At 46.6% G+C, this 27,537-nt stretch overlaps 2 protein-coding genes across 2 annotated transcripts; one reads left to right on the plus strand and one right to left on the minus strand.

Annotated features, from left to right (window-relative positions):
* Positions 1-548: 548 nt before the first annotated feature.
* On the minus strand, positions 549-26,925 carry LOC147890201 (NADH-ubiquinone oxidoreductase-like protein). Its single transcript, XM_087390998.1, has 3 exons — positions 26,693-26,925; positions 988-1,072; positions 549-804 (listed from the first exon to the last, which is right to left on the minus strand). The coding sequence occupies exons 1-3, from the start codon at positions 26,885-26,887 to the stop codon at positions 692-694; spliced, it is 393 nt and encodes a 130-aa protein (XP_087247124.1). The 5' UTR covers positions 26,888-26,925; the 3' UTR covers positions 549-691.
* Positions 10,495-11,527, plus strand: LOC147890202 (uncharacterized). Its single transcript, XM_087390119.1, has 2 exons — positions 10,495-10,779; positions 10,917-11,527. Exons 1-2 carry the CDS (start codon positions 10,597-10,599, stop codon positions 11,397-11,399), a joined length of 666 nt encoding a protein of 221 aa, XP_087246245.1. The 5' UTR covers positions 10,495-10,596; the 3' UTR covers positions 11,400-11,527.
* Positions 26,926-27,537: the final 612 nt, after the last annotated feature.

A 27,537-nucleotide genomic window follows, 5' to 3' on the forward strand; every position in this document is an offset into this window, starting at 1 on the left:
ATATGTGGGATTTTTCCTTCGAATGGCACCTTTCAAATGTCATAGTCTCCTAAGAGACTCATTCAATTGCTTGCCTCATGAATATATGTTTGCTACTACAAAGGCTCAATATTAATTCCAATCATTCAAGAGGCTGTTTGCAGTTGTTTAATATTAGAGAAAGTACATTTATGCTAAGGTCATGTTGCTTTGTCATGTTCCCACTAGAAGCCACAATCTGCACCCTCCTTCACATTAAGGCCTGATAATATATACTTGATAAGATAGTAGTCATGGGTAATAAACAAATTCCTACTAGTATTAAAGCTTTAAGGAGGAATATACCAGTATGTCCCCCCAAATACTGACAAATGGGACACGATTAAAAACAGTTACATGCTATACATTGTATTATGTCATTTTTTTTGTATAAGGACCCTTTCAAGGCAGTTTTTGGAAAGTTAAAACCTACAGATATCCATTAACACGGGATCTACAAACTCATAGGCAAACTCTAGGAAGAAAATTAACACCATTTCACCAGTCCACTACATAAAGTAGAACAAAAATTTAACTCGTATCCAAATCTCTTCCTTCACAGAGGACCTAAATTATTTATTTCATAAATTTATTGTGCAACAGCACATATTGATGAATATGAGCATATCTAGATATTGCACCGGTCCATGATAATTACATCTGCAAGACACTGTCAATGATGATGATGCGGTTGTACATACCGCAATCCACAGTATTTGCAAATATTGGGCTCATCAGAATCCAGACAGATATACTCGACAGGATGGCCAAGGGATGGATCTGGGCCTGTGAAACACACCACATAATGAAAGCATGGTGAGAGAGAGAGAGAGAGACAGAGACAGAGAGAATTTGTAATCTTATCAGAAAACCAAGCAAAAACTGCCCTTTGGCCTGTGCTTTTAGTATCAACACCCTTTGTGACCCTTTTAGAACATTACACTGACTTGATTGAATCGGCACACATACCTCCTATGCACGTGGCAACCCGTCCCTCAACAAGTATGGGAGCTACTTCACTGATAAACTCCATGGGAGACTTCTTGTCCAGTTTCTGGCCAGAAACACCACCAGACAGCCAAAAAGAGCGCATTGTCAGGCTTCTTGAGGAGGGGAAGGAAAAGTTCAGTAAAGCATGATAATGCTGATGATCTTGCAATGCTGGATAGCACACTGCAGCTTCCACTGTCACATCAATGTATGCATTGCCACAAAATGTTCAGGAAATGGTTCAGATACTTAATTGAAAGAAGAAACATATGAACAAATTTTAGTGCCACTAAGAGGAGTCCAGAAACGAAGACAGTGCATCTATCACATCGAAGTACAGAATACATACTAGAACTACTTCACGATCTGTTGTAATCTCTGTTAGTATGCTTTTACAAAAAAGTAAACGTGCATTTAAAGGAATTGAAGATGGATGGATGTGGGTATGTATGTATTGTAATTGGAGCTCAGATAATAGAAAAGCATTTGTGCCTCACAAAACCTTAAACGATCAGGACTGCCTCTTTTAAACACCGATAGACACAGCATTTTTAATTCTGATCCAGTCTCACACAGACCAAAACTAATCACCCAAAGTCTACATCACAAACCCTTGTTGGAATGGTCACCTCCCCATCTGTAAGCCCCCATATGAGGAGAGCATGGGGGGGGTGAACCTAGGAAAAGAAAGAGGGAGGGGGCTGCCACATGGGCAGCACCTCACACAAAGAAAGGAGAGTACCTGGCAGAAGAAAGCTTGCCTCGAGGGTAGATCTGGCAGAGAATGGCCAGGTGACTGTCAAGGACAGAGCAGAGCAGATCTGCGCAGCATCTCCATCAAGGAACGAAGGCGCAATGATGTCAGCCACTGTACGGATCTGTACGGGCAGGTCCTACACGGAAGAACATAGGGTGCGTGCTGCCTCGCTGCATCATCATCCTCAAGGGAACACCAGTCCGAGAAAACTGCCCCAACCATCTACTGTCCCTACATACGCGAAGTCCCTCCCACCAAGACTCAGGGATGGCTAGGTCAATCTCTCTCATCCACTGCCCTGTCCCTCGCAGATGCGCTACAGCATCATCTGCCTCCATGGGTAATCTGCTCCGTCTGCCAAAAGACCCGGCCAGACCACTGTCCCACTGTGCCCAACCAATGTGAGCCTGTTGTCCGAGCATACGTCCCTTTGATCCCGGATCTCTGGGTGCCACATAAGAGGCTGACACTCAAACTCCTCTCTACATCTGGGCGGAGCATGAATGAGACCACCTGCTAGTCTCTGCTAGACCCTCTGAAGGCTCCTCATCAAGGGGGAACCCTTTCCCGTAAGGGGGGCCTCTGAGAAGATACATCTGTGTGAAAACTGCCACTGCCCTAAGAAGCCCTCGCTGTAAGAGGAGCTTCCAAGGCTCTGCAGTTGGGGTGGGGTGAGGCCATAAACAACCAACTTGCCCGGGAGGACTCTGCTCTGCATCTCCGGATCAATGATACCCAAGCCTCCCAGTGCCTGCGGCATGATCACCGTCTGCCAAGCGACTCGAGCTCTAGTATTCCTCGTGCCATCCGAACTTGCCCAGAGGAAGTTCCAAACCAACTGTCAGAGCTGCCCAATTCATCCTCTATGAAAACACCAGCAGGAGGCGGGATACCAGGCCGTGGCAAGAAGGACATGGTTTGCCACTAAGGCACGACCTACTAGGGAGAGTTTGGCCAAGCTCGAGTAGAGAAGCTTGTGCCGAACACTCTCAAGGACCGGGGCGATCTGCTGCTCTGTTGTAATGCCAATACTAACCTGGAATCCGAGGTATCTTGTTGTCTGAACCCGCAATATCCATCTCAAGCCAAAGTCACTCACCACTCACGAATCTCTTGTCTCCTCATAGCCTGTGAAGAAACCTATGGACTTTGTTCACTTGATCCGCACACCCGAGGCCTCACAGAAAATAGCCAAGGCTCCCTTGGCTCTCTCCAAACTCGATGTGGTGCCCTCAACGTACAAGGCCGTGTCATTTGCAAAATCAGAGTCAAGCAGCTCCTCTTGTCCGATTGGGAGCCTCAACCTTGTGAGGCCTGCCACCTGTAATCTCAAGTAATAGCCCAAAGTCTCCACCACGAACAAGAGGAAGGGAGCGAGTAGGCAGCTCTGGTGGACCGAGCGACAAAGAGGAAAGGCCTTGCCTGTGTGTCCTCCGCTAAGCATCTGGCTAGAGCTCCACGTGTAAAGCGCAAAAACTCCTCTGATCCATCTGTTTGAGAAACCCAATCTCCGCATAGTACCCTCTAGGAAGGACCACTCCACCCTGTTGTAGGCCTTCTCAAAATCCAAGAGAAGGATGACTAGCGGCTGTAACTCCTCCCTGGACCAATCCACTGCCTCCCAGAACGTGAAGATGTTGTCCAAGATGCTACGCTCCTAGACGAACCCAATCTGTGTCGTGGATGATGTTAGTAAGATGAGGCCATAACCGCAAGCTCAAGACCTTGGCGAGGATCTTGTATGCGGTATCAAGCTGAGTGATCAGTCTCCATTGCCGGATGTCTGACCTATCTCCCCCTTTTGGGAAACTACCTCTCAAGCCACAAGACCAACTGGAGTCATCCTCTATGTCTGAAAGAGTTGTCTGTAAAAACCTGTGGTCAGGTCTAAAATCTCCTGCGGGTCAGTGTGCATGATGCCCTACAGATCTTAGAGATGCTGCAGCTGTGTGCCTGCTGATCGGGGCCAGTGGTCTGAAAAAACTGCTTCGTCATCCTGTCCCCTACTGTACCCACCGGGCCCAAGAAGAGTGATAGGAGAATTCAGCCGCCGAATCTCCGTGTCTTGAAGCTCAGGGCGGAGCGTTCTCGAACATGTCACTAAGCCACTGAGAACCTGGATCCTGCTCCCTGAGCCGCTCTATGGAGGCGAGGGCTCTCCTCAAAGCCCGCTGGCACTCCTAAGGAGTCCACCTAAGGGCGTGAGCCTACAACTCCTCACTGCTCCTCTGGATCGCATCGGCCACCCACAAAGCCCAATCCTCGCACGTTGTCATCTCTGACTACTCCCAAATCCCTGCCATGAGCTGATGGATCTCCTCGTCCTGCAGGAGGTCCTCAGGAATGCGGACCACCTTCTAGGGAAGACCTCGACAGGGCTGATCTAAGTGAAGAACTACTAGAGAGTGGTCTGACATCGTGGCACCTGCCAGAATCCCGATAGAGCCGCCGTTGTGCAGTGCCCAATCCCCAATGTAGAAACCGTATAGTCTCTCAAGCAATCCATCATGTCTCCTCTGTTCGAGGGAGAAGATGCGGCTGAGGCGGCTGCCAGGAATCCTGCTGAAATTTGACTCTCACCACGGGTCTCTACCACTGATCATGAAAATGAATTGCTCCCAAGTGCTACGCTCTGCTATTGGCATCTCAGAAAAGGCACTGCCCTGCTTGTCTTTCCCAAACTCTAGGTTGTTGAAGTCAAATGAAGAGTCTACATCCGAAAGACACTCCGACAGCCTCCTCCAAAAGGCCAGGCGGTGTTGTCTGCATGCTGGAGCATACACGTTCAGGATCCCGATCCTGGACTCTCCCATCCTAGCTCCCATCCAAACTGCCCGTCCTGATTCTGATCTTCAACTCTCCCGTCCTAACTCCCATCCAAACTACCCATCCTTGGATAAGCTCGCCCTGATCGTAGACCTCTAGAGACAAAGTCTGTGAGACCGAGATGCAGACCCCTCCGCTCCATCCTATTGCAAGGGACCACTCCTCCGGACCTCTCCCTGGGAGAAGGTGGTGTCGCCGTCTGATGTCTGATGCTGAGAACATATGCTCCTGAATCAAAAGGACGTCCACTGTCCGCTCTACCACTGCCCTTTGCAACTCCTGCCGGAGTATCAGGTACTATGGTTGACTACAAGCACGGTCGTGGAGCCCATGCACATTCCAACTCACTATGGTCCGACTCATGAGGACGGGGATGCAAAAAACAAGGCTCTCTTGAGAGTGGGTGCCTGTTCCAGAAAGACTGCCTTATGTGACTTTACCGGGGGTTTGGAGGGCGAATAGTCCGTGTCTGTGCGTCAACGTACTAGGGTGGATATCGGCTCAATGCCGATCTTCCGTGCCCACTTCATCATGAAGAAGACTTCCACCCCAAATAGCTCCGCACAGTTCTTGAGGGACCAATAGTATGCCTGATCCAACTTTGCCTCAAGCGGCAATCTGATAACTCCTACCGCCGCGCTCCTCTCGCGTGAAGCTCAACTGAAAATTCACCTCCGCACCATGGACGTGCCAAAGGTCCAGTCCTTGTGGCCCCATCCACTCATCCATCATGCGTGACATCTGATCTCCCATAATAGCATCAAACACCTCTAGGGACCACTTCTCCAACCCTGTGGAGGCAAACTGGAATCTCCAAACGAGGTCTGTCTAAGAGAGAGCCCACTGCGTTGATCAAACCCCCCTTCCGAGGATGCAAGACCATAAGCGTTACCTCCAGCGGTAAAGGATAAGAGTCCGAAATCTCTAGATAATTCCAGGGTCCCAACCTCCAGAAGTCCCGCGTAAGGGACGCCCAAGCTGGAGGTTGGGAGCTGCTGACCGATAGGACGAGCCCCGTCCCTCTGGCTCCCTCCTCGAATGGACATGGTACTGCGATGAGGAAGCAGAAGGGGACATCGTCTTACCCATAGTTGCACGAAACGCACATTTCGTGACAGGAAACGAAAACGGCGAAACGGAAACGCCGTTTCGTCAAGAGATGGCGTTTCGTTTTTGCTATTTTTCCCAGAAACCCTAAAAACGGGTTTTCTCTGTTTTCTTTCAGAATTTCGCCGCGGCCTGCTCCGTTTTTCGCCGCCTCCCGCTTTCTTTCAGCCTCCTTCCAGAATCCAGCCTCCTTCCAGCATCCTTCAAGCTCTCTCCATCCCATCCTTTGCTCTTGGACCTGCCCTCACCTCCATCCTTCTCTGAGCTCTCTCCATCCTCTTCATCCTTTGCTCCATCTTCTCCATCCTTGGCAGCCTGCTCTCCTGACTCCATCCCTCCATCCTTCTTCTCTCCATCCTCTCTTTAATCTTACCTTCTACCTCTCCATCCTCCTTCACTTCTACCTCTCCATCCTCTCCATCCTCTTTTACCTCTATCTCTCCATCCTCCTTCTACAGTCTACCTCCCATCCTTTCTCACGAGTCACTTGTGACCTCTCCATCCTCCTTCTCACCTCTCCATCCTCCTCAATGCCGAGAGATGCTTATTGGGTCCATGTCTCCCTCCTGGATAGTTATAAAGGAGGCGGTGGCTCCAAGAAGTGGAGATGCAACTATTGCGGCATAAGCAAGACGGGGTCTGTCACACGGGTGAAAGACCATCTAGCAGGTGTTCCCTGCAAGGATGTAGGACCTTGTGAGTTCGTGCCTACTGCAGTGAAAGGTGGCCTAGCAGAATGGAAGCGTGCGCGTATGGCAGCCTTGGCTGCAAAAAGTGGAGGACAAGGGCTGCAAGATGAAGAAGAGGCTGCTGACACTGAGCCATTGGATGATGCCAGCACATTGGGTTCTGCAAAGAGAAGTAGAGGGGCATCAACTACATCGAGCGCAGGTCCTAGTGCCACAAGAACACCCTTGCCACATGGATCAATTAGTGTGGATGCTAGTGCGGGGAAAAGAGGATCACTGCAAAGGTCTAGCATTCAAGCACGCTTGCGAAAGCAAGCAGTGAAGGAGGCCACTAGTGAGCTCACAAAGCTCTTCATACAATGTGCAATACCCTTTCATGTGGCGAAGACTACACGATGGAGGAAGGCCATGAGAGCCGTAAGCCGCATTGGGTATGAATGGGAAGGGCCTACATATGAGGCCTTGCGGACAAGAGAGCTAAGAAGAGAGAGGGAATGTGTGGAAGACCAAATGAAGCCCTTGAAAGAGACTTGGAAAAAATATGGATGCACACTCTTATGCGATGGATGGTCAGATGCACGCAAGAGGAATGTGTACAATATTTTAGTATCTTCTTGCAAGGGAACCATGTTCTTGAGAGCCATAGACGCTTCCACTGCAGGTACAGTGATTACAGGGCTGTATATTTGGGAGCATTTATGGGCAGCCATTATGGAGATAGGTGTTGAGTATGTGGTGCAGGTGGTGACAGATAATGGCAGCAATTGTGTGTCAATGGGTGCCATGTTAGAAGATGAGTTCCCTAAGATTGTGTGGACACCCTGTGCCTCACATTGCCTTGATCTTTTGATCGAGGACCTAGGGAAGATACCTTGGATTTGCTGAAATTTTATGTGCATGACCAGCAAACCTTTTGGGAGAAATTCCTTCCTCTTGTGGAGTTTGCTTATAACAACACAATTCATTCCTCCACTGGAAAAGCTCCTTTCGAAATTGTATATGGTAGATCTTTACCAACTCCACTCATGCAAACAAAAGAGAAAATCTTTGCCGCTGATCAATTCGTGGAGGATTATGACTCTGCTTATGCCACGGTTCGAGCAGCCATTCAAAAGGCACAAGAGAAACAAAGAGCAGCTGCAAATAAAAGACGGAGGGCGTTTGCAGTGAAAGAAGGCCAATGGGTCTTATTGAAATTTGAGAAAGCCCGGTTAAAAACCAAAGTGGGCAAAAAGCGCATCTACTTCAAGCTATCCTTTCGATATTATGGTCCTTTTCAGGTGTTGCAGGTAATAAATGATGTCTCGGTCCGATTGAGACTTCCAGAGCATTGGAAGATCCACAATGTCTTCCATGTAAGCTTGGTGAAACCCTTCATTGGGGAACCACCTCAAGAGCCCACACTGGACGATGCACCTGAAGTAGAGGACACTGAGATCTTGTTGATCCCAGAGCAAATTATTTTGCATAACTTCACTACGGGACGTCGAGGCACGACTTGCAAAATGTACCTTTTGAAGTTCAGAGGGCTCCCATCCACCGATGCCCAATGGGTGGACAGAGCTACATTTCAGGAGTGTCCTGAAATCCTGGATGCTTATGAGGAAGCATTTCAGTTGCGGACAACCGAATGAAAGACGGAGGGAATGTCCTCCTGCTTCAACATGTATCCACTTGCTTGGTACTATTTCTTTTTGTTTTTCAATAGTATGCGTATTAAGAAATGAAATGTTTTCCTTCTGTTCAGTTACGGACAATGGGGACTAGGTCTAGCATTTGAGGGTGGACCCCCTTGCTTGGGGTTATGGGCATTAGTGACCCACAAGAGTGATGGCCTCTCTTTGAGAGGGACATCTAGAAACCACACCCCACCTGAGTACCCAAACATGGGACCAATCAAATGCACAGATTGCATACCGACCTAGGAACCATTCAAGAGAATGTTCCCTGAGCTTTGGGTGTGGGCCTGGCAGCATGCCAAGAGTAATGGAGATACAAGATAAGACGACAAACAAATGAGCTCAGTATGGCTCAATTATGACCTTAGAGTACGTCAATAGATAGTCTAAGCTGTTAGGAACCCGTGTGTGCGATCAGAATTAAATTCTGACAACTTTGAAATTTTAGGGTTTTTGGGAGTGACGTGGCAGCTGACACGTGGCAGACTGCCACTTGGAATCTGAGCTGGCAGGTCAGTCCACCTGTCCCACACATGTGGCAGCATGCATGGCAAGTGGCAGGGCATGCAGGCCAAGTGTTTGGCCCCAAATCTGGTAGATTTAGGGCAAGTGGTGGGCTGTCCTCTTTGGGACTGCAGCCCACCAAAAATCTGGGACAAGTGTCCACCTTCCACTCTAGGCCTAGGAGGGGGGCTGAGCCTATAAAAGAAGGCCTCTCCCCTTCATTCCACACATGAAAATTTCGTCACTTTTCTTCTCCCTCCTTTTAGATGATGCAGCAGAACCTCTCCAGCTCCTTGGGTGCAGCCAGCTTCTCCACAGGCCATTCTCTCACCTCAGCAGCACTTTCTCTCTCTACAACAGCACATTCTCTCTCTACAGTTCCAGCCCCTCCTCTCCAGAAATCTGCCCCCTCTCAGCTCTTCTGGAACAGCAGCAGCATCCTCTCTCCTTCACCTAGCCTGGAGCAGCCACAGCCCCTTTCTCTCTCCTGCTGCAGTCTTTCTCTCTCTACTGCAGAATTTCTCTCTCTACTGTTCCAGCCCATTTCCCTTGCAGAAATCTGCCTTTCTGTGCACCTCTGGAACAGCAGCAGCTCCTCTCTTACATCTCCTCCCTTGGGATCAGCATAGGCACTCTCTCTCTACAGCTATCACTCCATAAAAGCTTTCTCTCTCTAGCCTACAGGCTGTTTTTCTAAGCTGTTCTCATTCCAGCCCCATTTCCACACTCTCCTCACCCAAGGTAGCTTCAGAGGCATCAAGGACTTCATCTACAAAAGGGCCAAGTCACGAAGGGAGCCTGTATTGTCAAGTTTATCTCATTTACAGCACTATTTCATGTTGTTTCTACTATCTTTCTAGAAACTAGTGTTTGTCTCTAATGTTGGATGTAAGTGGTGATTGTTGCAGGCTTCTTCCTTGTGGATTGGGCAAGCCAAGAGCTGAAACCTGAGCTTGGAGTCCTCCTTTTTGTTGTCTACCTTGTACATATGCTCTTGAGTCTTGTATCTAGGTCCTAGGTTTTCACTGAGTTCATCAGTTTGGAAGGTGCATTGCACCTTGGTCTTGTATCTCCATTTTCAAGAATAAAGTGAGCCTGGATAAGGGGGGGGGCCCGTCTTGGCCCCTCAATCATATTGCATTCTCCAATGATGTCACTTTGTGTTTAAGCTGTATAAGTCTTAATTCCAGCTTAATTGCAAACTCTTAAGTTCAAGTATATGTGTTTGGCAACTCACAATCATCTCATTCAATTGCCTCTGCAAAATCCGTTGTTTGAATTGATAGAAAGCACCGAGTAGTTCACAATTGATGCCATCTTCTCCACAGCCCGCAGTATCGTGAAGTTTGTCACGAAGAGACCCAAAGTCCTCAGCATCTATCGGGCTTACAGTGACCTTGAGCTATTGAAACCTCCAACCACAAGGTTTGCTTACATGTTCATAGTGGTGGAGAGGCTTGTGCGAGTGCGCCAGGGCTTGTTGCGCACGGTTGTGTCTCGGGAGTGGGGAGATTGGGATGATAGAGGCCAAGCAAAGTCTATCAAATTTTTTCGCATGATCATGGATGAGTCTTGGTGGAATGAGGCGGAGGCATTAATCAAATCGATTAATCCTATCTACACGGTGCTTCGCATCACAGACATGGAGGGAAGCACATTAGGGCTCTTGTACGAGTTTATGGACAAGATTGGAGAGGCCCTCAACAGAAACACTTCCCTATCGCCTGATAAGTAAGACTTTTTACTTTTGTAATATGTATAATTATCGCAGTTACTAAATGGCAATTTGTTATCATGAAGCCTGGAATTTTCAGATATATATTATGTATGTACTATTATCTATAGTCTATGAATTTTGCATGCATAATGCATTCTAATTTCTTGTGGCATGATTTAGGGTTCCATCCGTGCTATATGGAATAAGCGGTGGAATTGGTTCCACCGCCCAATCCATGCGGTGGCACATGTATTGCATCCGCTCTGGCGCAGTCAAGAGCAATATGAGAATGACGAGTTGGAGGAGGGGATGCAACAGTATCTACAAAATTGGACGGGTGGTGACTTGGAGATGCAACGAAGACTGGAGGATGAACTTCTATTGTTCCGCAATCATAGCCTCTCCTTTGGTCGACCTACAGCTAGGCTCCGAGAGACACAGTTGCAACCTGTCTCCTGGTGGGAGAAATATGGCAACTGTACTCCTACTTTGGTAAGAGTCTAAGAGACAAGTTCCAACGCCACTAGTTGGAGCTTAGTCGTTAAGTAATTTGAAGTTTTATCTACTACAAATATGTTTAAAGTTATCAAGTTCCTGATACTTATCTCGGCTTAATTGGCTTATGGCAGAAACGCCTTGCTATACGTGTTCTCTCACAGGACTGCAGTTCCGGTCCTTGTGAGAGGAACTGGAGCACTTGGGCCCTCTTTCACACAAAGAAGAGGAACAGATTGAGCACGGCTCAATTGGAGCGGTTGGTGTTTTGTCATTGCAACCTCCGTCTCCTTGAGTTCACCGCCGGCTGCCCCGAACCTCGCCAAGTGAATGTAGACAAGGTGGACGTGGAGAAGATGGAGGTCATACCAGATATCCCACGGGAGGAGCTGGACATATACACCATGTTGTATGAGGAGCTGTCAGCACCAGCACACCACACACGATCATACACTCAACCATCTGGAGATGGTGCTAGTACTTCAGTTGCACCCGATGGTCCTGATCCTGATGTTGATGATTCTTCTTCAGACAGTGACACAGATGCCTCGAACTTATCTGAGGACGCAGAGGATGACGATGACGAGGAGGCCATGGATGATGCAGATGATCAGTAGTCCTGCTGTTTTTTTATATCATCCATGAGTGCTTTTATTTTGAGTCTTGCATGACTCATGAGTCATGAGTCATGAATCATGATCATGAAATTTGTGGACCATGAATCATGATCATCTATGGAGTCTGGACATTGAATACTTTCAAGTTTCAAGTTTCAAGTTTCAACTTGTGTTAAGTTTAAACTTTTAAGTACTTCAAACTTCTAAATTTCAGATTCTTGTAATGCCGAACTTGTTAGTCATGACTCATGATACACGTTGATTTCAGATTATTGAAGCATCATTCAAGAATTTAGAATCATAGAGGCATGAATCATGAATGATGCATTGATGCTTGAAGGCTGAAGCCTGAAGCTTCAGCCTTCAAGTATAGATAATTGTAATTTGTATTATGTATGATTTGCACTCTATTGATAATTATATTATGTATAAAAAATAAATTTTTATACATAAATTGTATCATATTGCCGTTTCTTCCGTTTCCGTTTCGGCGGGGCCTGGAAACTCCGTTTCTTCCGTTTCCGTTTCTTCCGTTTCCGTTTCGGCTGGTAACGAAGGTCTTACCCTTGCCTGTTGGTAGGGGTATCGAAGCAAGGGAGGGAAGGAAGGCTGAGGAGCCTGCTATGGAGGTGGAGAGGGCAGCATCGGGGGAGGGAGGCAGAGGAAAGGGCACGGGTGGTGAGAGTGATCATAGCAGAAGGGGCGGGGGAAACCCAAGAGGGGAGGGAGAAGCAGAGAGGGAGAGGAGGAGGGATCTGGAGGGGAAGGGAGAGGGACGGGAATAGGGGTGACCACAAGCCCCCTTGCTGATCAGGCTCACCGGGGCTCTGGATCCGCTCCTCCTCAGCCGTTGCTTGGCTAATGTCCACCATCGCCGCATCAGAGGCTCCAAGGGCTCGTTGCTGATGCAAGGGTGAATGCGGACGCTCAACCTCCAACACGAGAGGATCATCTGGTTGGGCAGTGACCCCTCCCACTCGGGGAGGTGGGTCTCCATGTAAGGACTCCTACTGCTGCTGCTCCTCAAATGCAGCGCGGACGCGGACAACCCTGCCTCTCTCGACGTCTGGTCCTTTGCCTGCGGTGCTTGCGATCTTGTTTGCTTGATTTCTTTTTCTTTTTAACCTAGGTCCAGTCCCCTTCTGAGAGGGTCACCCAAGGGGTCTCTCCTGCTGCTCCTGTCTGAGCGAGTGCTGGACTCTGGCCTACTAACTTTGCCTACTTTTCGGGGGTTGAGAGGGGAGGCGCTCGACCATGGCCACGGGGGCAATCTCTGGCTAGGTGACCCATCTATCTGCACCGAAGACACTAGCCTAGTAACCCAGAAATCTCCACTCGCTGGCCAAGTGTGCCCCCTTCGAGGATCTCTAGGAGGATTAACTCTGGGAGGGACTCTGGGCTCTTAACCACCAGATTGAACCTGGGGACCCCGTTATCTGCTACAACTGAGGCAGCCGACTCTGGCGGAGACTCCAGCACGGTGCCAATTGCCCAACTAATGGAGGAGAGGATGGCTCGATACTCCTTTGGGAGCCCTAGGAAGCAGAGCGTAACCAAAAAACGAGGAACATGATGTGTCGTGTCCATGTCCTCCACTATAAAGCCATGGTACCAAGGAAAGAGGTACACTAGATGCGGGCCAAGAAGGATGGGGCTCTACTCCACGAGTGTTGAAGGAGTGTCGCGGGAGCTCAGCTGGATGAGGAATACGCCTCTTCCATAGATGGTGACCTCTTGGATGTGATCACCCTCTAATGCCAAGCTCGCCTAGATCCACTCTCGCACATGTCTCCTTGTAGGAGGAAGGCCCACAATTCTGCCCATGATCGCCTTGTCCTGGAGGGACTAAACTGCCTGCTGTACCTGTTGCTTATCAACTGGGGAAAGAAGAACCTTAACGGCTATGGGATTCGAGGGTGCTGCCATAGAGCCCCTTTGGCCAGACCAAGGGTCACCACCAACATTTTCTTTCGCCTTAACTGGGATAGAGTGGTTTAAAACCCATAATGTGCAGATTGGTCGGGAAGCTCATACACTTCCCTTTTTTGAATAGACACTCAAGTATCTATACAATGTGATGATGTTCATCCTTGCTACTAATCTTTTGTAACTGTAAAATACATTGCAAACTTCTTCTTGTGATGTTTACCATAGCCATATCAAAGATCTTTGAGTCAATGTGAAGGGGACGAGCGTTTTCCGAGTGAAATCTTCCAAGCATCCGAGCAAAGGAAAAAAAAAAGCTTCCAACTATGTAAAAATATGATAAAAATAGATCGAAACAAAACATAGTTTCACTTAGAAATATGCTAAGTATTATAGCAATGCCTATTTATACACAAATCTTTACATGAATCTTTGGGAATGGTGAGTAACATAATGGGATGGCTTTTGAAGATACCCACATATAGAGTAGACTTCTCTATGAAAATTTCCTTGTAAGAAATCCTAGATTTACTATATTTAGAAATGTGCTAAGGAACGGAAAGAAGACTAAAAATAGCAGAGAACAAGGAATATTTGTATTGCTTGAGTGGTTGTAGTGTGTCATCCATACAGTTGGGCCTCTCTTATATAGAGAGTGAAGAGTCACACATGAAAAGGTGTGTACTCCAAAGTGTATGTGCATGAAGAGGTGTGTACCCCTTGTGAAGGGTGTGACCCTTGATGAGAGGGTATATTACAATGTGAGTGTCTCTTCAATAGAATGTCTCTTGTGAAGGGTTGTGCCTCATGGGAAGTGTCCCATCAAAAGGGCATACCCTTCTACAAGTGTCCATTCATCAAACCATCCATAAGTCTAAGATATAGAGAAAGAAATACGTCACAGATCGTGACATCCCCTCCCACTCAAAATAAGACCCTAGTAGAGATAATGAACTGATGTAGAAAATATCACGGTAAATTCTGAAAATACTACTGTAAAATGTCAGGGTACTGCTGTAAGTCTTCATCAGATTGCCAAGTAGCGTCGGAGTCGTCCAGATCTTGCCAAAGAACAAGAAATTCCGTGATAAGTCGATGTCGAGTCTCTCGCTGTCGATGGTCCAGAATACGCTCAGGAATAAGGAGAACATAATCGTCTTCGATTTCTGGGACATAATCACCTGCAGGAAGAACTGCTTCATCGCCTAAAATGTACGTCTTTAGCCAAGAAATATGAAATGTCGGATGGATTTTACCCCATGATGATGGTAATTCCAATCTGTAACTTAAAGGTGAAATTTTCTTGACGATCCAGAAAGGTCCATAGTATCTTGGTCGCAACTTAGGAAACACCGACTTAACTGTCTTATAGCGATGTGGAGCTACAAATAATAGCACCATGTCACCAGTGTCAAATTCTAGGTGACGTCTATGTTTGTTGACAGACCGTTGATACTGCTCTTGCGCTTTTCGCATATGATCTCTGACTTGGAGTAGAATGTCTTGCATTTCTTGAACCAGTTGATTAGCTAGGGCCACTCGATGTTGAAGTACAAAATTCGTTGGTGCAATCGGAGTGTGTCCATAAGCTGCTTGGAATGGAGTCATGCTGATGGCACTATGGAAAGAGTTATTATAAGCAAACTCAAGGAGTGGTAGATACTCTTCCCAAGCTGCTAGGGGTGACTGAATATAATGTCGAAGCATTTCTTCCAGAACTCGGTTGACTCTTTCAGTCTAGCCATCTGATTCTGGGTGGTAGGCGGAACTGAACAGTAGAGTTGTACCCGGTAAACTTAAGATCTCTGTTGGATACGATATTCTTGGGCAATCCATGGTGTCGGAAGATGTGTTGTATGAAGAGTTTGGCGATGTCCGGAGCCTGTGCACTTCTTTTGCAAGCAACAAAGTGTGCCATTTTGAACAATCGATCAACAATTACCATATGTCGAAAGCGTCGGTCATGACCTCAAATGGAAGGTTTGGGTCAGCAATAGCCATAATCGGTGTGGTAGTGAGTGCTTGCTTCAGTTGTTAGAAACTATACTATGTTTCGGGAAGCCACTGAAAAATTGCTATGCTTTTCAATAATTTGGACATAGGAGCTGTGATTTCGAAAAACTGATAGACCTTTGTATGGTAGAAGTTTGCCAATCTGAGAAAAGAGCGGACATCATGAACATTCTTAGGAGTAGGCCAGTTTCGGATTACCTCGACCTTCTTGGGATCCACAGAGATGCCTTGAGCTGAAATAACATGTCCCAAATATTCGAGTTAGGTCTTGAAGAACTCACTCTTCCCAACGTTGATGTAGAGAGAATTTGCGCGGAGAACTTCAAAAACTTGGTGAAGATGTTGTTTATGCTTATGTAGGGATCTGCTGAAAACGAGGATGTCATCGAGGTAAACGATGACGAACTTATCGAGAAAAGGCCTGAAGATGTCGTTCATTAGTGTCATGAATGGGCCGGGGCATTGTTTAACCCAAAAGGCATGACCAAACATTCAGTGTCCATACTTTGTTCAAAAAGCTGTCTTGTACTCATCGCCTTCTCGTATGCGAATTTGATGATAACCTGAACGAAGATCAATCTTTGAGAATTATGTTGCGTGTAGAAGTTAATCGAAGAGGTCATCGATGTAAGGCAATGGATACTTGTTTTTGATAGTGAGCTTATTGAGGGCTCGGTAGTCAATGCAGAGGCACATTGACTTATTCTTTTTTTCCACAAATAGTACAAGAGATCCGAAAGGGCTGCGACTGGGCCGAATGTGACCTTTGTCGAGTAGTTCGGTCACCTGTCTTTGGATTTCTTCATTTTGAGTGTAAGAAACCCGATAAGGAGGTTTCGACGGTGGATTACTGCCGGCAATAAGTTCGATTGGGTGATCCATTGGTCGTCGAGGTGGTAATTGCTTTGGCAATTCCTGTGGAAAAATATCCAAGTAGGGCTGGAAAAAAGGTTGGTTCAGGTATTCAGGAGGATCCTTTGTTGGTGTCTCCGCTACTACCGTAACCAACAGAAGTGAAGTCTTTACTTGACGTTTACGAACCCACTTCTTTACTTGTGGGTCAGAGGCAACTTGGGTTGAAGGAGAGTCCCTAGAACCAATTAGCTCAATAAGTTTTCCCTGGTGGACAAACTGAATAGTATGGCTGCAAAAACTGATTGATGGATCATAGTCGTAAAGCCACTATTGTCCAAGTATGACATCGTACCGAGAAAGAGACATGATGTCGAAGTTCAACTTGTCCGTATAATGTTGGATGCGAAAAGACAAGTTTTTGATCCTAGTGTTGCACAAGAAGGTAGGTCCATTTGCGAGTTCAATCTGATAGTCCATGGGACTAGGACTGGTGGTCAACCGAAGTTTGTCGACCATAGAACTAGCTAGGAAGTTATGACAGTAGCCATTGTCGATGAGGATAGTGACCGTTGTTCCACGAATCGATCCTTGGACACAAAGTACTTGAGTGGCCAGGAAAGGTTCAAGGTTGCTGGCAAGGCTCATGTGGATGGTATTTGCCATTCGAACAGCTTTGCCTTTCTTGTCTTGTGCTAGCATCTTCTGTTTGGGAAGTGCTAGGTTCCATATTGGAATTTTGCTTTGGTCGCTTGGGACAATCGAACCATCTATGGTCGCCTGTACACATGGTACAAAGTCCTTTAGTGCTGGAGTTGTTCTTCTTATCAGTGGCCGCACCTTTATGTTGGGGATGACAGTGATGACTTTGTGAAGAAGAAGAGGTGCGATCCTTGGAGGAGTGCTTCTGTTGGGATCCAGCATACAATTTCTGAGACTTGTGGATCTTGAGACTGTCACTGACCTTGATTACCCGAGTTTTTTCTAAACTTGGGGTTATCTTGAGGGCCAGCACCTTTGGCCATAGTAGAGTTCTGTGTTCTATTAGCACTCTACTTCCCTATGTTTTGGAAATCTGTAATGCGCTCTGCGTAAGCAATAGCGCCAGCTGTGGTGGTGATGTTTACTTTGAGGACATCAATGCGTGACAAGGGGTTTAGGCTTGAGATGAAAGCATGAAGGCAATCATCATCAGTTGAACCATCAATCTCCAGCACCAATGTGGTGAACTGAGAGATGTAGGAAAACAAGGAGCCTGTTTGCTCCAACCGTGTGAGTTTTGAACATGCTTGGAAGTCCGCATTGGCAGGTATGAACTGCTTACGGAGCACGTGTTCAAAACGTTCCCAAGTTAACACACTTTTGCCGTCCTTTAAGCGTCATTGCCACCATAGGAAAGCTGTATCCTTGAGGAGGGAGGCTGCCAAGGCAATCTTTTTGCCTTCAGTGAGGTCAACAGTATCAAAGTACATGCGCAGTTTTGCCAGCCATTGGTCAACTGTTCGGCGATTATATTGACCAGTGTAGGCTTCCGGAAGTTTAATGTCAAGTCCTTTAGTTTTGGAAGCTTGGAGTAAGCGGTAGAGGGTACAGAGTTCAGTGTTTTCTACCTCAGGTGGGAACGAGTCCACATAGTCGTCCGGTGGCATCACGTCATCCTCTGTATGTGGTACTGCGAGAATCTTGGAGTTGTTGGACTTTCTGGACCAAGTCGGAGATGCTGTCCTAAAGCTGGAAATTTTGAAGTTGAAGTAGTGCTTCACCTTGTAAGTTGACTTCAAGGGTCTTTTTTGGACTTGAGTCGCTGATCTCCGGAGAGGTTGCACGCGAGCGTTGCGACATATCTGGGGTCCCTGTGAGAAGAGCACGAACCTGCGCTCTAGTTTGTACCATTCCTGGAAGAAGATCCAGGCTGCTCCCTGAGGTTGCTCATGTTGGAGGGAGCAGGATGGAACCACCCGTGGAAATCTAGTAAAGGAGGTCCTATCTGAGGTAACACTGGTGATGCCGAAGTGGGTGTTACTACTCGTGAGAGTACAGGGGTAGGTTGCAGAGTCCACGGATCTGAGAAGGGATAAGGAGCTGCTGGCAGGAGTGGAGGATATCCAGGAGAAGGAGTGCCTTCAGAGTGTAAATACTGTCTTGGGGAAGGTACAACCTGTGCAGGAGGATATCTGGGAGCTGAAAGAGATGGAGAGTACCCTGGAGATGCTAAAGCTGAGGGGTAAAAGTCTCTCCAAAGATGGACAGCAAACTCGTGAGGAATATCGGGTTCTGAGTATCTACGTGTCTCGTGGAACACAACCTGGACTGTGCTGAGGAAATAATGTAATTGAGGTGCCTCACGCAGAAGGTATAGGATGTGGTCCAAGTCACTAGAAGGGCACGTGACACAGAAGACCCACGATGCAAAAGCTCCGAAATGGGCTGGTTGTGCAATCTGAAGACGATATTGTGTGGTAGGTGATGCCTGAGATGTCCTTGAAGGAACTGGGGCATTACCAGGGGTTTCCATGCTTTAAGGAGGGGGCTTTCATTTGCTGTAATTTGATAATGAGCAGCAAATAACAATATGAAAGAGAATCCTTAGAAATAGAATGGAAAGAATCCACCTGGCATAGATTAGATCTGCCAATTAGTTGCATAGAAAAGGCCTGCAGATCACTGTCCGGAAGTCCATGTTGATGTCCTTGCAAGTCCACGTGGATGTGTGAACAAGAAACAGGTACCTGGCGAGACTTTCGAGCCAGATGGGTAGGGCTGGTTGCCCTTTTTAGGTCCTCTAGGTGCATCATTATTTAATTAGAGACAATTCCATACCCTTTTGTAAGTTGGTGCTTAGTGCCAAAGGGTGTGCCTATTCTAAGGGGTGTGACCCTTGGAATAGGTGTACCTTTTTATGAAGGGGTGTGACCCTGTTTTAAAAATGGGTGTCCCCACACGAAAAGATGTCCTCTTTTCCATGATGGGGTGTGTCCCTTGGGTGAGGAGTCAAAACTCTTCATCAGAAGGTACGTCTGATGGTGAAAAAGGTGCGTCCCTTGGTTTTGGGACAGCCCAAGCACATCAAAAGACACGATTTTTGTCGTGTCCATTCACATCAACTCGTGATGTGGGAGAGATGGAGAGGCCATTGATGACTTTAGGTGGGGTTGGCACTAAAAATTTTTACACTCATTCCCTTCATCTCTTCCATGCACAATGTGCGCGGATATCCTTCTAGCGGAAAGAGATGTATCAGATAGGCGCTAGAAGGTGGGGGGCATTTCCTACAGGCAGGAGCGAAATTTTCTCCGATACCACTGTAAGAAATCCTAGATTTACTATATTTAGAAATGTGCTAAGGAACAAAAAGAAGACTGAAAATAGCAAAGAACAAGGAATATTTGTATTGCTTGAGTGTTTGTAGTGTGTCATCCATACAGTTGGGCCTCTCTTATATAGAGAGTGAAGAGTCACACATGAAAAGGTGTGTACTCCAAAGCGTGTGCATGAAGAGGTGTGTACCCCTTATGAAGGGTGTGACCCTTGATGAGAGGGTACATTACAATGGGAGTGTCTCTTCAATAGAATGTCTCTTGTGAAGGGTTGTGCCTCATAGGAAGTGTCCCGTCGAAAGGGCATATCCTTCCACAAGTGTCCATTCATCAAACCATCCATAAGTCTAAGATATAGAGAAAGGAATACGTCACAGATCGTGACATTTCTTATGATTCTTCTTACAACTTTTACTTAATTGGGGGTAACATTCATGAAAACCCTCTCTCAACCTAGACTCATGAAAGGGTTTATCCAAAGAAACCTTATTGAAGCAAGACATCAAGGTAGTTTCGCCAACGAAACCCCTTTGAAGTAGGTCTTCCAAGGTAGTTTCGCTAGCGAAACCACCATGGACAACACTTTTAGAAGTGGCATAACTTTCACATCGAATGTCCAAATATAGTCATTCAGACACTCAAATTGATCGAAAAACCCCATTTGAGCACATCTAAGAGGTTATATTTTTGAAAAATTTTACATATATAGTATTAAATATTACATGTATTTTATGAGAGTGATATATAAGCCCAAGTCAATACTTATTTATAGTAATTTAAACTTCTTTAAAAACATATCCATAAATATCTTATTATTTATGCTATTAAAACACTAGAAAGCTCTTGTCATATTGGTAGCTCTTGTCATATTGGTATAAATGTGTTTGATAAGTAATTATATATATATAATATTATTACATTGAGAGTAATTATGAGGGATGTTTCTTAAAGGACTTATTTTTCAACACTTTTTTAAGATAATAACATGGGTACAAAGGATGTCTATGAAGAAGAAAATTTGTGTTATGTAGATTTGAATGAGTTACAATTCTGTATATTTTTATGATAAAGGGATCTAGCTCTAGTGAAAATAAAAGTGTAAAAAACATGTTTCCTTTAAAAATATAATTTTTAGATCTCTTGAAAAACACGCTCGGATAAACCTGCTCATAGGTTTTTGCTCGTAAAATTGACGCACCCCAATGTGAAGCATTCTATGTTATTCAACATCAGGTTGTTGTCGCTTATCATGGACATCAACTTCTATAACTAAGGAAGATTGAGTAATGCTAAGGTCCAAGAAACTACAAAAGCTTCCACTAGCTGTACAATTAAGTCAACAAAACTCTTGAGGATAAATTCCTCCACCAAAAGAGTTTGAATCTTTGTATAAGAAATCCTTAAAGTTTGGAATATCTGGGACAAGTAAGTCATCTATGAATCTCCTAACTTGACTTAGTTTATGAAGAGCAATTGGACAAGTCTCACAAGAGATCAAATGCTCCAAAAACTCAAATTCGTAAGTAAAGGTAGAGTTCAAATTATCTAGAAGGAAAGTTCAACCAACAAAGTACATCTTCAACAGCTACAACTTTTGTGCACCTTTTCTTTTTCAAATCCAAGTCTTGCTTTTTAGATTTCATCCAACAAAAATCAAAATGCAAGGCTGATTTTTCAACTCTTAAAAGTCTCATTTGCCAGCTCGTTATTCAGAAGCTCAACTTCTTGTCTCAAAGGATGTCTCTGCCCAAAAATATTAGCTTGAGACCTAATATAGATACTCATAGCTTTAGCCACCCACCACGAATAAAACGGGAAAGGGAGCAAGGGGACATGCCTGGTAGCTTGATCTGGAAATCTCAAAACTCTCTCCCCTTACACCTGGGGGTAGGCTGATCTATATAAAGAGGAAACCCCTCTGATCCATGCATCTGCAAAGCCAAAATGAAGAAGGATGCCCTCCAAAAAGCCCCAATGTATTTTGGCATAAGCTTTCTTAAAGTCCAAGAGTAGAATGGCCAACCTCTATCCACTATAAATGGCCCACTGTGAAGCCTCCCAGAATGAGAAGATATTATCATCTATCTTTTTCATATCTATAGTTGAAAACTTATGAAACAAACTTTCCTATTCATGACTCCAAGTCTATCTTAGTATAGAGTGTAGTAAAATCAAGGGTTTCAAGCAAGATTGGAGTACACTTCTCTTCTACACTCCGAGAGGAGTTTAAAAACTTTATGACTAGTATAACTCCCACCGAATCATTCAAAATCCAGCTTAAATCTTCTAGAACATCAACTTCTCTCTTCAAAGTTCAAACATGTACATTTTTGCATTTTTGCAAAAAGTTACATAAATGATACATTATATTTTCTTTGATAACTATGCATTGACAACTATGGCACTGTGAAATATGTCAAAAACTAATACAGGTAATAATATTTCAAAGAGGATCTGCCCCTTGTAATGGTGATGTATGTTCCCAAATAGAAGCATGCCAGATTTCCATACCTTCTCCTAAAAAACTTGTAAATCTTGTAAGGAATCACTGAATGACGTAATGTCAATAACCTATTTCTGGAAACAAACTAAGTGATAAAAGCTCTCCCAACTACTGTATTATGTAAAGAAGCAACCTAATAACTAAGAGAAAGTAGAGCCTAGCAAAAAAATCCACCCAATACTCTGGTGGTGGATGAGTTAAAATTACCCCCATGGTAATTTGGCAAGCATATATCTAGATGAATACAGAGCATAACCAAACTCATCAATTCATCCGTATAAGTGACTATCATGAGCATAGTTACCAGCCGAAACGGAAACGGAAGAAACGGAAGAAACGGAGTTTCCGGGCCCCGCCGAAACGGAAACGGAAGAAACGGCAATATGATACAATTTATGTATAAAATTTTATTTTTTATACATAATATAATTATCAATAGAGTGCAATTTGCAAATCATACATAATACAATTATCTATACTTGAAGCTTCAGCCTTCAAGCATCAATGCATCATTCATACTTCTTGGAGCTTATCTAGGAGGGAGACATGGACCCAATAAGCATCTCTCGGCATTCAGGAGGATGAAGAGGTGAGAAGAAGGATGGAGAGGTCACAAGTGAGAAAGTATGGAGAGGTAGAAGGAGGATGGAGAGCTCAGAGGTAAAAGAGGATGGAGAGGTGGAAGGAGCCTGGAGGATCAAAGGTAGAAGTGAAGGAGGATGGAGAGGTTACAGGTAAGATTAAAGAGAGGATGGAGAGAAGAAGGATGGAGGGATGGAGAGCAGGCTGCCAAGCTGCAGCTTTTGCAGGATGGAGAAGATGGAGCAAAGGATGAAGAGGATGGAGAGAGAAGGATGGAGGTCCGAGGAAAACGGGATGGAGAGTCCAAGAGCAAAGGATGGAGGGATGGAGAGAGCTTAGAGAAGGTGGAGAGAGCAGCAAGGATGCACAGGAGGAGTGCAATCGGCAGGAGGCGGCGAAAAATGGAGCCAGGCGGCAAAATCACGACTTTTGGGATTTAGGGCAAAAACAGGTTTTACGAAACGGCGTTTCTTCAAGAAATTGAAGAAACGCCGTTTCCGTTTCACCGTTTCCGTTTCCAGCCACGAAACGGCCGTTTCGTGCAACTATGATCATGAGGCTCAAACTGCACTTCTATGTTGAGTTCAAAGCCACCACACACAGTAGGGACAAGCTGATATGGCATCCCCACGTATATCATCAGCCCCCAACCATGTATATAGACCAAAGTATAAACCTATCCTCTCACATATACAAATCTACACACATGAGCATCCATTTATACAAGGGTCTTTATACTAAGTTCTGCCAAAACTCCAAAGGTGAAGGGCAGACTCAGCCATGACAAAGGCTAGCACTAAAAGAGAGGCTAATCAAAAAGTAAGTCCACAGGCTACAACTGCACTTGAAGACTAGGGTATTGCATTTTCAGTCTCTCGCAAGAGAGCCTTTAAGTAAAAAAGCTTACAAAATATAGCTGACAGGGCAACGTACTGTCAAGAGTGGCAGCGGAAGATGTAGGCAAACTGAAGCTACAAAATCACACAAAGAATACTAGAGACAACAAGATGTGCCACAAACAGATCTGCAGTAACTCAGCCCATAAACCAGGGCAGCAACTGTAATACAAGGAGTCCTGAACAGGATGAGAAACAGGAGCTGCAGAAGGGGCTGAACTGGAGCAAAGGATAGGGGCACAAGGAGGCTGGAGCCTGAGAGCACGGAGGCTGGAGGAGCCTGGAGCGAGGAGGCAAGAGGAGCCTGGAGCGAGGAGGCAGGAGCCTGAGGCGAGGAGGCTGGAGCCTAGGAACGAGGAGCCTGGAGCGAGGAGGCAGGAGGAGCTCCACCAGAAGATATCAAATGAGGAAGGGGAAGGGCCCTTATGTAGGGGAGGCCAGGGTAGGTGGTCGGTCCAGTTGGCCTAGGCCGACCAGCAGGTCGGCCAGCCAACTGGGCCGACCAGTTGGTCGGCTAGCAGCTGGTTGGCCAGGAGCTGGTTGGCCAGGAGTTGGTCGGCCAGGAGCTGTCCCCCTCTGTCCCCCGCTTGGGCCCTGTCTCGTGGGTGCCCCCTCTGAGTGTAGGAATAGCCTCCGACCGATGGAAAATAGTGTCAGATACAAGTGTAGAATCGGGAATGAAAGAACCTCAGGAGGGGCGGGCACACCCACAAAGAAGCCCTCACTCAGAACAGTGTGCACACAAGTACACTGTAGACAGGAGATGCATATAATGCTAACACCCCCTCTCAGCTCCTGTCGAAGAAGCAGGCAGCTGGGTGAGTCCGCAAGAAGCTGGTACTGTCGATGACGAGCCGGATTGTTGAAGGATGGTGAACGGGAGAGTCCCCCTCGAGAGTATGTTCCCGGTTGGGGCCATGTAAAGAAACAATCCAAGACTCGGAGTGTAGTGCAAATGAGGAAGGTTTGTCGGTGAAGAGAATCCGGTAGATGGGAACCTGTACGAGAGAGTAAATGGAGAAGAGGATGTCTGTCCCCCTCTGAAACTGCGACGATGTTATCCTTCCAGGTGTCATAGTTAGTACCACGAAACTTCTGAGTTTCGGAGAAGTGGGGAAGGATTGGGATCTGTATCTGGGTGTGGAGATCCGTACTTTTTAGACAGGACTCATGATTTCTTGAGTGGCTGAGGCCCCCCATGTGTTTCAATACCAAACAGAGAACAATCGAACCCAAAGATCAAGAGCCAATAAGTTCTGCCAGGAACCCCTGAATAAAGTCGTACGGGTGAAGACGGGAGCCGACCCGATGCGCGATGAAGGAAGGGGGGAGAGGCTCTTGATGAAGCAGTAGGCTGCTATTGATAGTCCGGGGTACAGGGAGCAAAATTTCAAAATATAAATTCACAAAACCCTCTTGCAAGATGCCGACTGGTGCCTAGCTTCGGGGCAGGATGGATGCCGACCAAAATTGGTGCACAAGAGGCACTGCCGACCAAGGAACTGGAGCAGGAGTAGGCTGGGGTACTGCCGACTGGGAACAGGAGCAGATCTCGGAGAAGAAGGTGGCTGAGGTGTTGCCGACTAGCACTGGGCATGCAGGAGGTACTGCCAACCAACAAGACAGGTGCCTAGGAAGATGCCGACCAGCAAACGAGAAGCAGAGAAGAAATCACCCAGGTGTTGGTGGATGCTTCAGTAACCAAGAGGATGGGGAGCACCTAGTGCTCTGATACCATGTCAAGAGTGGCAGCGGAAGATGTAGGCAAACTGAAGCTACAGAATCACACAGAGAATACTAGAGACAACAAGATGTGCCACAAACAGATCTGCAGTAACTCAGCCCATAAACCAGGGCAGCAACTGTAATACAAGGAGTCCTGAACAGGATGGAAACAGGAGCTGCAGAAGGGGCTGAACTGGAGCAGAGGATAGGGGCACAAGGAAGCTGGAGCCTGAGAGCACGGAGGCTGGAGGAGCCTGGAGCGAGGAGGCAGGAGGAGCCTGGAGCGAGGAGGCAGGAGCCTGAGGCGAGGAGGCTGGAGCCTAGGAACGAGGAGCCTGGAGCGAGGAGGCAGGAGGAGCTCCACCAGAAGATATCAAATGAGGAAGGGGAAGGGCCCTTATGTAGGGGAGGCCAGGGTAGGTGGTCGGTCCAGTTGGCCTAGGCCGACCAGCAGGTCGGCCAGCCAACTGGGCCGACCAGCTGGTCGGCCAGCAGCTGGTCGGCCAGCAGCTGGTCGGCCAGCAGCTGGTCGGCCAGGAGTTGGTCGGCCAGGAGCTGTCCCCCTCTGTCCCCCGCTTCGGCCCTGTCTCGTGGGTGCCCCCTCTGAGTGTAGGAATAGCCTCCGACCGATGGAAAATAGTGTCAGATACAAGTGTAGAATCGGGAATGAAAGAACCTCACGAGGGGCGGGCACACCCACAAAGAAGCCCTCACTCAGAGCAGTGTGCACACAAGTACACTGTAGACAAGAGATGCATATAATGCTAACACGTACCCCTAAAAATAAAAGAATTAACCGCAATCAGCAAGCACAAGAACTCCAAAAGGGAAAATTTGCATGTCTGCTAATACTGCAGAAGAATTCGGTAACATGCCCAAACTCATCCTTTAGAATCAAGAGAAATAGTGCAGTGTCAGCCTCATGACAGTCACCCAGAAGATTGGTAATTTAACAAGCAGCCTGCCTGGTGATTGGTTGTCATGTACATTGTATATGGGTAAGTAATCAAAGCAATCGTTTGGAACATCAAGTGTTGCAATATCAAAAATAGACGAGCCCAATCTACATTGGTTGTCATGTATATGTGTAGGAGATAAAAAGGCAATCGTTTAAAGTACCAAGCATTGAATGCCATGGCACGCTTCATCTGATTTGCTGCTGCATCAGCATTCTGTCAGTGTTCATTAGCAACAGCGTGACCTCAGAGTAGATGTTTTAAACCTAATGATAGGTCGGATTTTAAACTTCTCCATCTTGTTCAGCGATCTGAAGAGCAGATTCCACTATATGACGCATAAAATAAAAGTCTGATAACGGAAACAACAAGTCACAAAATAGGCGTGCATCTAAGTCAAGAGACGCTACTGTCATGGGACTTAACGTCTAGTCAGGCCTAGACATTCTAGCTTCTAACCGTTCAGCGCTAGCCAGAATACGAGCAGCGACGTTAATGTCCGCAAAGCTAAGAGGAAAAAGACCTGCATCCATTTGGAAGTGTGATCTCCTGGTGTAACAATGGTCCTGAATGATGATTTCGTCCACGGGGAACCGGTGTTGTCATGATTAGAGAGGGTGAATCTTCCGCCCGTTTGGAGTATGGCGGAAGATGATGAGGCCTCGGAAGAATGGATGCGCGAGTAGACGGATAAGACAGTCCTTAGGGTCCGCGCCATCGTTTCATTGGAGAGAGGGAGCAAAATGGACTTTTAAAGCCGCTCCTTTCCTGCATTTCATTTCATATATTAAGCAGAGCAGACACATGACACGTCACCACATGACCTCGCGGCCCGTTGTAGCCGGCCAGGACCCTGTCTGGCCCACCGAGGGGCTTTCCCCGAATGCATCAGGCCAGATGGCGAATAAAACATTCTAGGGGCGATAACGATCGAACTGCCCATTTCTTCCAGTTCAGAGGGTTGCTCTGGCGATAGAGGGTTGTCAAACTAGTTTCCATGCCTTTAAAGGCCGTTACAGTGTGTATTGGCTAAGGGGGGGCGGGGGGACTCGTGGCCATAGCCCATGGCAAGGCTTGTGCCCACAGGTTGTGAATCATTGGGTTCAAGCCCCACCAACTGCATTGCTTAGACACTTGGGAAGGGGATCTTGCCCCTACCCATATGCTTGCGCAAGGGGCCTTGCCCCACCCATGTTTGGCTAGGCAACATGATTAGCGGAGTCAATTACTTTTGGGCAAGTGGCAACTCGCCCCTGGTGGGCAAGAAGCGTCCGATGTGTAGCCACCCTTAGTTACCTTAGACACATGGCCACACACAAGGGCTTGTCTAACACCTAATATCCTAGCGTCAAAAGTCGAGGGAGTCAC

The sequence above is a fragment of the Dipteris shenzhenensis genome, chromosome 19, assembly GCF_047967505.1.
Source record: "Dipteris shenzhenensis isolate YYH24624 ecotype China chromosome 19, Dip_SZ_1.0, whole genome shotgun sequence".
NCBI classification, from domain to species: domain Eukaryota; kingdom Viridiplantae; phylum Streptophyta; class Polypodiopsida; order Gleicheniales; family Dipteridaceae; genus Dipteris; species Dipteris shenzhenensis.

Excerpts from the sequence above, each read along its gene's own strand:
- LOC147890202 (XM_087390119.1), top strand. The coding sequence starts at position 10,597 with ATGCAACAGTATCTACAAAATTGGACGGGTGGTGACTTGGAGATGCAA. Across the intron at positions 10,780-10,916 it reads GCAACTGTACTCCTACTTTG|AAACGCCTTGCTATACGTGT; the intron begins GTAAGAGTCTAA and ends GGCTTATGGCAG.
- LOC147890201 (XM_087390998.1), bottom strand. The coding sequence starts at position 26,887 with ATGGCGCGGACCCTAAGGACTGTCTTATCCGTCTACTCGCGCATCCAT. Across the intron at positions 1,073-26,692 it reads ACACTTCCAAATGGATGCAG|AAACTGGACAAGAAGTCTCC; the intron begins GTCTTTTTCCTC and ends GTTTCTGGCCAG. Across the intron at positions 805-987 it reads GGTTGCCACGTGCATAGGAG|GCCCAGATCCATCCCTTGGC; the intron begins GTATGTGTGCCG and ends TGTGTTTCACAG.